The sequence below is a fragment of the Emiliania huxleyi genome, assembly GCF_000372725.1.
Source record: "Emiliania huxleyi CCMP1516 unplaced genomic scaffold EMIHUscaffold_335, whole genome shotgun sequence".
Lineage (NCBI taxonomy): Eukaryota > Haptophyta > Isochrysidales > Noelaerhabdaceae > Emiliania > Emiliania huxleyi.
The window spans coordinates 58,658-68,011 of NW_005199478.1; the positions used below are offsets into that span (position 1 = coordinate 58,658).

At 64.9% G+C, this 9,354-nt stretch overlaps 3 protein-coding genes across 3 annotated transcripts; all 3 read right to left on the reverse strand.

The window, feature by feature from the left end:
- Positions 1-1,443: 1,443 nt before the first annotated feature.
- EMIHUDRAFT_458451 (hypothetical protein) lies at positions 1,444-1,964 on the reverse strand (the record flags this gene model as incomplete). Its single annotated transcript, XM_005773540.1, has 2 exons — positions 1,444-1,787; positions 1,875-1,964. The coding sequence occupies 2 exons, from the start codon at positions 1,962-1,964 to the stop codon at positions 1,668-1,670; spliced, it is 210 nt and encodes a 69-aa protein (XP_005773597.1). The 3' UTR covers positions 1,444-1,667.
- A 1,504-nt stretch (positions 1,965-3,468) lies between these two features.
- On the reverse strand, positions 3,469-4,814 carry EMIHUDRAFT_458452 (hypothetical protein). Its single transcript, XM_005773541.1, has 4 exons — positions 4,285-4,814; positions 4,100-4,214; positions 3,909-4,023; positions 3,469-3,832 (listed from the first exon to the last, which is right to left on the reverse strand). Exons 1-2 carry the CDS (start codon positions 4,390-4,392, stop codon positions 4,149-4,151), a joined length of 174 nt encoding a protein of 57 aa, XP_005773598.1. The 5' UTR covers positions 4,393-4,814; the 3' UTR covers positions 3,469-3,832; positions 3,909-4,023; positions 4,100-4,148.
- A 1,326-nt stretch (positions 4,815-6,140) lies between these two features.
- Positions 6,141-7,400, reverse strand: EMIHUDRAFT_458453 (hypothetical protein; the record flags this gene model as incomplete). The annotated part of the gene is made up of 6 exons (XM_005773542.1): positions 6,141-6,260; positions 6,337-6,451; positions 6,577-6,642; positions 6,932-6,965; positions 7,171-7,225; positions 7,386-7,400. 6 exons carry the CDS (start codon positions 7,398-7,400, stop codon positions 6,141-6,143), a joined length of 405 nt encoding a protein of 134 aa, XP_005773599.1.
- Between the last annotated feature and the right edge of the window lie 1,954 nt (positions 7,401-9,354).

A 9,354-nucleotide genomic window follows, 5' to 3' on the forward strand; every position in this document is an offset into this window, starting at 1 on the left:
GGCACTTGAACGGCGTCACGGTGAAGGCGGGCTCGGCCGCTGCCTCCCAACGCCTTCGAAGGCCGAGCCGCGCGCTCTCGCGCGGGTTGTGAGCCGCAGGCACGCGCGCCTGCTCGGGGACGCGCCGGGGAGTCGTGTGTGGACCGTTAAGAGAGCCGGGAAGGTCCGTTTGACGGTGCCGATACCTTGGACGCGACCGGCATGATCGGCGAAAGTAGCGCGGTCCTCCGCTGCCTACCGACGCCTTCCACGGCCGAGCCGCGCGCCCTCGCGCGGCGTGTGAGCCGCAGGCACGCGCGTCTGCTCGGGGACGCGCCGGGGAGTCGTGTGTGGACCGTTAAGAGAGCCGGGAAGGTCCGTTTGGCGGTGCCGATACCTTGGACGCGACCGGCATGATCGGCGAAAGTAGCGCGGACCTCCGCTGCCTACCGACGCCTTTCACGACCGAGCCGCGCGCCCTCGCGCGGCGTGTGAGCAGCCCGCACGCGCGCCTACTGGGGGACGCGCCGGGGAGTCGTGTGTGGACCGTTAAGAGAGCCGGTAAGGTCCGTTTGGCGGTGCCGATACCCTGGACGCGACCGGCATGATCGGCGAAAGTAGCGCGGTCCTCCGCCACCTACGGACGCCTTTGAAGGCCGACCCGCGCTCCATCGCGCGGGTCGTGAGCATCCCGTACCCGAACCTACTCGGGGCGCCGCCGCGACGGCCTGGATGGCACGTATTTTTGGCCGGTGGTGCCTCTGTCCGAGTCGGCGGCGGCAGCGGCGTGGTCCACGCACTGCTCGCAAGTAAAGCGTCTTCACAGGTCGGCAGATACGCCTCACCTTCAAAAAGGTGGCTGCCTACCCCAAAGCCCAGCCCGGTGCATCGATTTCTCTTGACGATTTCACTTTAAAACGCTGGTGCAGATGGGGTTTTCTCTATAGAAGTCGGAGCCTTGCGTCCAAGGAGAGGCAGCGTGCGGCTCCGTGGACTCGGCCATCACCCGCGGGTGAGAGGGCGATAGGAAGCACTCCCGCCCTCTGAGGCGGCCGTCCGAGTCGGGGAGGCAAACACACAGCCATCCTCGCGGGTGTGGGCGGCCTTATCGGCCCGCTATACTAACCCTTAAGTCGGCCCTTCCTCGGGTCGGCTTCGGAGGCCCCGCAGCCCTAGCCGGAGCTAAGGGGCCCGGCTTTCTCGGCGCTAACCCTAGGGGAAATCGCTCCGGAATAGGGTTCCCGGCACCATCGGGCGGCGCCACACGGATGGAGGGAGTCGGGTTTGCCATCGGCGGGCCGTGAGGGCGCTGAGAACTGAAGGCTGAGTTTTCGCTCCCACTTTCGATGTGTCGGAGTATGCGAGGACGGCCCGTTCTGCCCGTTCTCGGGCTAGTCAGCAGATCTAGCGCAGAGAGGGCGATGAGGCGGAGGCACGCCGCAGCGGCAGGTGCAAAGAATTGGTATGAACAAGCGTATCAGCCGCTATACACACGAAGTTGTCACGGCTACCCTTTGAGTCGGTGTTCGTCTCAGTGGCGAAAATCGGTCTACCGCCGCCACGCGATTGCGCGCGCGCGAGGGCTACTCGAGACAAGCTTGATGGCCTCCGCCGCTCCTCGTAGTCTGATCCGCCTCTCCTCTAGCGCGGAGGGCCTCATCTCGCCGGGGAGAAGTGCGGTGATCCGCCTACCGCCTTAGGCACTTGAACGGCGTCACGGTGAAGGCGGGCTCGGCCGCTGCCTCCCAACGCCTTCGAAGGCCGAGCCGCGCGCTCTCGCGCGGGTTGTGAGCCGCAGGCACGCGCGCCTGCTCGGGGACGCGCCGGGGAGTCGTGTGTGGACCGTTAAGAGAGCCGGGAAGGTCCGTTTGACGGTGCCGATACCTGGACGCGACCGGCATGATCGGCGAAAGTAGCGCGGTCCTCCGCCACCTACGGACGCCTTTGAAGGCCGACCCGCGCTCCATCGCGCGGGTCGTGAGCATCCCGTACCCGAACCTACTCGGGGCGCCGCCGCGACGGCCTGGATGGCACGTATTTTTGGCCGGTGGTGCCTCTGTCCGAGTCGGCGGCGGCAGCGGCGATGAGGCCGCGGCGCAAGGGCGGAGCAGAACCGCCGCAGCGGCCTGCGGCTGCGCCGCGCGCCCGCGCGCGGAGGAGGGGCGTGTGTGAGTCAGTGCTACGCGGTGCCGCCCTTGGAGAGGCGAGAGAAGCCGGTGTGGCAGGCAGGTTTAGCTTTGTCGGGCGGCGCGAGCCGCCTCGCCGCACGCGGCCCAAATCAAGACACCACACCAGCTGCGCTGGCAGCGGGCGCTGGTCGTCTGGCAGGCAAAGGGGCGGCTAAACGGCATGGCCCGGATCGCGTGCGCCAGGCCCCGCGCGCAGAGGGCGGCTCTCTGAGCTCAGGGGACACAGAGCTCGGCAGCAGCTGTGAGCTCTCAAAAGTCGCTGTTCACACTGGCGACACCGGTTTCTTCTTCTATATCTTCATGAACCGCTGGGGGAGGAATAATTTCGTGCCCAGACCGCCGTACTGGCACGGTAGGATCGAGATCCGCGAGCGAGAGATGGAATTGGAGCCCTGGTGCGACGGGTTAGGTGAGCTACCATCACTGTCTTAGTGCGCGCGCCCCGCATGGTCCGACACATCTAAAGTGGAAGGGTGGGGTAGGGGAGAAGTACTCTTGAGGGAAACATTGGACCGTCAGGCCCCGGGGACTGGCCAGCCCGACTAACACAACCTTCAGGAACACCATTTTGCGGTCCTGAGCGGCCGTCTCGGAGCAGAAGCTTCCCTGCCTCCTTAGCCATGTTGCGGTGCCCTCGCGCCATCTGGTCCACGCACTGCTCGCAAGTAAAGCGTCTTCACAGGTCGGCAGATACGCCTCACCTTCAAAAAGGTGGCTGCCTACCCCAAAGCCCAGCCCGGTGCATCGATTTCTCTTGACGATTTCACTTTAAAACGCTGGTGCAGATGGGGTTTTCTCTATAGAAGTCGGAGCCTTGCGTCCAAGGAGAGGCAGCGTGCGGCTCCGTGGACTCGGCCATCACCCGCGGGTGAGAGGGCGATAGGAAGCACTCCCGCCCTCTGAGGCGGCCGTCCGAGTCGGGGAGGCAAACACACAGCCATCCTCGCGGGTGTGGGCGGCCTTATCGGCCCGCTATACTAACCCTTAAGTCGGCCCTTCCTCGGGTCGGCTTCGGAGGCCCCGCAGCCCTAGCCGGAGCTAAGGGGCCCGGCTTTCTCGGCGCTAACCCTAGGGGAAATCGCTCCGGAATAGGGTTCCCGGCACCATCGGGCGGCGCCACACGGATGGAGGGAGTCGGGTTTGCCATCGGCGGGCCGTGAGGGCGCTGAGAACTGAAGGCTGAGTTTTCGCTCCCACTTTCGATGTGTCGGAGTATGCGAGGACGGCCCGTTCTGCCCGTTCTCGGGCTAGTCAGCAGATCTAGCGCAGAGAGGGCGATGAGGCGGAGGCACGCCGCAGCGGCAGGTGCAAAGAATTGGTATGAACAAGCGTATCAGCCGCTATACACACGAAGTTGTCACGGCTACCCTTTGAGTCGGTGTTCGTCTCGGTGGCGAAAATCGGTCTACCGCCGCCACGCGATTGCGCGCGCGCGAGGGCTACTCGAGACAAGCTTGATGGCCTCCGCCGCTCCTCGTAGTCTGATCCGCCTCTCCTCTAGCGCGGAGGGCCTCATCTCGCCGGGGAGAAGTGCGGTGATCCGCCTACCGCCTTAGGCACTTGAACGGCGTCACGGTGAAGGCGGGCTCGGCCGCTGCCTCCCAACGCCTTCGAAGGCCGAGCCGCGCGCTCTCGCGCGGGTTGTGAGCCGCAGGCACGCGCGCCTGCTCGGGGACGCGCCGGGGAGTCGTGTGTGGACCGTTAAGAGAGCCGGGAAGGTCCGTTTGACGGTGCCGATACCTTGGACGCGACCGGCATGATCGGCGAAAGTAGCGCGGTCCTCCGCTGCCTACCGACGCCTTCCACGGCCGAGCCGCGCGCCCTCGCGCGGCGTGTGAGCCGCAGGCACGCGCGTCTGCTCGGGGACGCGCCGGGGAGTCGTGTGTGGACCGTTAAGAGAGCCGGGAAGGTCCGTTTGGCGGTGCCGATACCTTGGACGCGACCGGCATGATCGGCGAAAGTAGCGCGGACCTCCGCTGCCTACCGACGCCTTTCACGACCGAGCCGCGCGCCCTCGCGCGGCGTGTGAGCAGCCCGCACGCGCGCCTACTGGGGGACGCGCCGGGGAGTCGTGTGTGGACCGTTAAGAGAGCCGGTAAGGTCCGTTTGGCGGTGCCGATACCCTGGACGCGACCGGCATGATCGGCGAAAGTAGCGCGGTCCTCCGCCACCTACGGACGCCTTTGAAGGCCGACCCGCGCTCCATCGCGCGGGTTGTGAGCATCCCGTACCCGAACCTACTCGGGGCGCCGCCGCGACGGCCTGGATGGCACGTATTTTTGGCCGGTGGTGCCTCTGTCCGAGTCGGCGGCGGCAGCGGCGATGAGGCCGCGGCGCAAGGGCGGAGCAGAACCGCCGCAGCGGCCTGCGGCTGCGCCGCGCGCCCGCGCGCGGAGGAGGGGCGTGTGTGAGTCAGTGCTACGCGGTGCCGCCCTTGGAGAGGCGAGAGAAGCCGGTGTGGCAGGCAGGTTTAGCTTTGTCGGGCGGCGCGAGCCGCCTCGCCGCACGCGGCCCAAATCAAGACACCACACCAGCTGCGCTGGCAGCGGGCGCTGGTCGTCTGGCAGGCAAAGGGGCGGCTAAACGGCATGGCCCGGATCGCGTGCGCCAGGCCCCGCGCGCAGAGGGCGGCTCTCTGAGCTCAGGGGACACAGAGCTCGGCAGCAGCTGTGAGCTCTCAAAAGTCGCTGTTCACACTGGCGACACCGGTTTCTTCTTCTATATCTTCATGAACCGCTGGGGGAGGAATAATTTCGTGCCCAGACCGCCGTACTGGCACGGTAGGATCGAGATCCGCGAGCGAGAGATGGAATTGGAGCCCTGGTGCGACGGGTTAGGTGAGCTACCATCACTGTCTTAGTGCGCGCGCCCCGCATGGTCCGACACATCTAAAGTGGAAGGGTGGGGTAGGGGAGAAGTACTCTTGAGGGAAACATTGGACCGTCAGGCCCCGGGGACTGGCCAGCCCGACTAACACAACCTTCAGGAACACCATTTTGCGGTCCTGAGCGGCCGTCTCGGAGCAGAAGCTTCCCTGCCTCCTTAGCCATGTTGCGGTGCCCTCGCGCCATCTGGTCCACGCACTGCTCGCAAGTAAAGCGTCTTCACAGGTCGGCAGATACGCCTCACCTTCAAAAAGGTGGCTGCCTACCCCAAAGCCCAGCCCGGTGCATCGATTTCTCTTGACGATTTCACTTTAAAACGCTGGTGCAGATGGGGTTTTCTCTATAGAAGTCGGAGCCTTGCGTCCAAGGAGAGGCAGCGTGCGGCTCCGTGGACTCGGCCATCACCCGCGGGTGAGAGGGCGATAGGAAGCACTCCCGCCCTCTGAGGCGGCCGTCCGAGTCGGGGAGGCAAACACACAGCCATCCTCGCGGGTGTGGGCGGCCTTATCGGCCCGCTATACTAACCCTTAAGTCGGCCCTTCCTCGGGTCGGCTTCGGAGGCCCCGCAGCCCTAGCCGGAGCTAAGGGGCCCGGCTTTCTCGGCGCTAACCCTAGGGGAAATCGCTCCGGAATAGGGTTCCCGGCACCATCGGGCGGCGCCACACGGATGGAGGGAGTCGGGTTTGCCATCGGCGGGCCGTGAGGGCGCTGAGAACTGAAGGCTGAGTTTTCGCTCCCACTTTCGATGTGTCGGAGTATGCGAGGACGGCCCGTTCTGCCCGTTCTCGGGCTAGTCAGCAGATCTAGCGCAGAGAGGGCGATGAGGCGGAGGCACGCCGCAGCGGCAGGTGCAAAGAATTGGTATGAACAAGCGTATCAGCCGCTATACACACGAAGTTGTCACGGCTACCCTTTGAGTCGGTGTTCGTCTCGGTGGCGAAAATCGGTCTACCGCCGCCACGCGATTGCGCGCGCGCGAGGGCTACTCGAGACAAGCTTGATGGCCTCCGCCGCTCCTCGTAGTCTGATCCGCCTCTCCTCTAGCGCGGAGGGCCTCATCTCGCCGGGGAGAAGTGCGGTGATCCGCCTACCGCCTTAGGCACTTGAACGGCGTCACGGTGAAGGCGGGCTCGGCCGCTGCCTCCCAACGCCTTCGAAGGCCGAGCCGCGCGCCCTCGCGCGGGTTGTGAGCCGCAGGCACGCGCGCCTGCTCGGGGACGCGCCGGGGAGTCGTGTGTGGACCGTTAAGAGAGCCGGGAAGGTCCGTTTGACGGTGCCGATACCTTGGACGCGACCGGCATGATCGGCGAAAGTAGCGCGGTCCTCCGCTGCCTACCGACGCCTTTCACGACCGAGCCGCGCGCCCTCGCGCGGCGTGTGAGCAGCCCGCACGCGCGCCTACTGGGGGACGCGCCGGGGAGTCGTGTGTGGACCGTTAAGAGAGCCGGTAAGGTCCGTTTGGCGGTGCCGATACCCTGGACGCGACCGGCATGATCGGCGAAAGTAGCGCGGTCCTCCGCCACCTACGGACGCCTTTGAAGGCCGACCCGCGCTCCATCGCGCGGGTTGTGAGCATCCCGTACCCGAACCTACTCGGGGCGCCGCCGCGACGGCCTGGAAGGCACGTATTTGTGGCCGGTGGTGCCTCTGTCCGAGTCGGCGGCGGCAGCGGCGATGAGGCCGCGGCGCAAGGGCGGAGCAGAACCGCCGCAGCGGCCTGCGGCTGCGCCGCGCGCCCGCGCGCGGAGGAGGGGCGTGTGTGAGTCAGTGCTACGCGGTGCCGCCCTTGGAGAGGCGAGAGAAGCCGGTGTGGCAGGCAGGTTTAGCTTTGTCGGGCGGCGCGAGCCGCCTCGCCGCACGCGGCCCAAATCAAGACACCACACCAGCTGCGCTGGCAGCGGGCGCTGGTCGTCTGGCAGGCAAAGGGGCGGCTAAACGGCATGGCCCGGATCGCGTGCGCCAGGCCCCGCGCGCAGAGGGCGGCTCTCTGAGCTCAGGGGACACAGAGCTCGGCAGCAGCTGTGAGCTCTCAAAAGTCGCTGTTCACACTGGCGACACCGGTTTCTTCTTCTATATCTTCATGAACCGCTGGGGGAGGAATAATTTCGTGCCCAGACCGCCGTACTGGCACGGTAGGATCGAGATCCGCGAGCGAGAGATGGAATTGGAGCCCTGGTGCGACGGGTTAGGTGAGCTACCATCACTGTCTTAGTGCGCGCGCCCCGCATGGTCCGACACATCTAAAGTGGAAGGGTGGGGTAGGGGAGAAGTACTCTTGAGGGAAACATTGGACCGTCAGGCCCCGGGGACTGGCCAGCCCGACTAACACAACCTTCAGGAACACCATTTTGCGGTCCTGAGCGGCCGTCTCGGAGCAGAAGCTTCCCTGCCTCCTTAGCCATGTTGCGGTGCCCTCGCGCCATCTGGTCCACGCACTGCTCGCAAGTAAAGCGTCTTCACAGGTCGGCAGATACGCCTCACCTTCAAAAAGGTGGCTGCCTACCCCAAAGCCCAGCCCGGTGCATCGATTTCTCTTGACGATTTCACTTTAAAACGCTGGTGCAGATGGGGTTTTCTCTATAGAAGTCGGAGCCTTGCGTCCAAGGAGAGGCAGCGTGCGGCTCCGTGGACTCGGCCATCACCCGCGGGTGAGAGGGCGATAGGAAGCACTCCCGCCCTCTGAGGCGGCCGTCCGAGTCGGGGAGGCAAACACACAGCCATCCTCGCGGGTGTGGGCGGCCTTATCGGCCCGCTATACTAACCCTTAAGTCGGCCCTTCCTCGGGTCGGCTTCGGAGGCCCCGCAGCCCTAGCCGGAGCTAAGGGGCCCGGCTTTCTCGGCGCTAACCCTAGGGGAAATCGCTCCGGAATAGGGTTCCCGGCACCATCGGGCGGCGCCACACGGATGGAGGGAGTCGGGTTTGCCATCGGCGGGCCGTGAGGGCGCTGAGAACTGAAGGCTGAGTTTTCGCTCCCACTTTCGATGTGTCGGAGTATACGTACTTTTAGCTTACTGGGAGAAAAGAGAGAGGGGGTTGTGTTCTCTAGGCCCCTAGGGGCCCTACGCGCGGCGTGAGAGCTCGGAAGCGAGCTTAGCACGGCGATCGAGGATGGCACGGTTCACCCCCTTCACCGAAGCGATGGAGATGCGTTCCGCGTGGTGTGACACAAATGAGAGGCGGGAGTGGGGAGGGTACGCGGTGCGGTCAACGCCCGAGCGTTGAGCCTTGCGCGCAAGGCGGTTGATCTTTGCAACTGCGTGTTGTACGTCTCTCTCGTGTTGTACGTACGTACAACACGCTCGACTTCATCGACACGCTCGAATGCACCGAGGGCATTCAGAACGTTGGACACCTCAAGTACAACCTCATCACCCGTCAGGCCTGCCCAAAGACGAAGTACATTTGCTCCGTCACGCCACCAGAGATCAGCGAGGGCCCGGCCATCGACGGTAGCAACCGGATTCGCAAATCGTGGGAACTACTCACGGAGGCCGAGGATACTCCTGCGAAATACAAAGACCTGGGTTGGAGGCAGGCTATGCTCCCTACCATCACTGGAGGCTCCGGCGTCGACACGGGCGTCACCTCGGTCGGCGTGCTTAACGACACGGGGGAGGGCCGCACGGGCGTGCGCGGCCCGGCCGAAGCCTACCACAACTCCCTCCTCAAATGCTGGTCAAAGCTTGTGGCCTGCAGCCCAGACCTCGCCGAAGCCGAGCGCTGCGGCGGGTACGGCGCACGGGACGCCGCCGTCAACTCGTACAGAGCCGCGCTCTCGAGGCGAGACGAGGTGGCCTCCATCCGAGCCGCGCGCGACGACAACATCTACTACACCTTGCGCGGCGGCAAAATCTCTGAGTTCTACCCCAAGGGCGTCAGCCTCCCCACTTCTGAGTCTCTTCCAACACCGGAGTCAGTCATCGATGGCACTTGCAAATCAGGAAGCCCGTATGCGCGGGCGCTTGCTGCCATCGAGACTATCTGGAACTGGTTCGATCTGCAGAAGGAGTGGCGCGCCCTTGACGACTACACAGCAGCCAACTGGCAGCCCGGCGACACCAAGATACGTTACCGCGAGTCCATCCGCTACGTCTCAACTTCGCAGCCTTACGCGGGGCGGTGGCTCGACACCAAACTTGACGGCAGCAACGCCACAACCATTCCAGACGACATATTCATCGGCGAACTTCAGCGCCGAAACGGTCTTCACCTCTCGCAGTGCCGCTCGACTGTCACGCGGGCACTCGAGCTTGGGGACACAGTCGGTGGTGCAAAGGACTACCATGGCGACTGGTTCCTC

Coding starts and splice junctions, on each gene's coding strand:
- EMIHUDRAFT_458452 (XM_005773541.1), bottom strand. CDS start 4,392: ATGCTCACAACCCGCGCGATGGAGCGCGGGTCGGCCTTCAAAGGCGTC. Junction 4,215..4,284: donor CGGTCGCGTCCAGGGTATCG/GCACCGCCAAAC, acceptor GTCCCCCAGTAG/GCGCGCGTGCGGGCTGCTCA.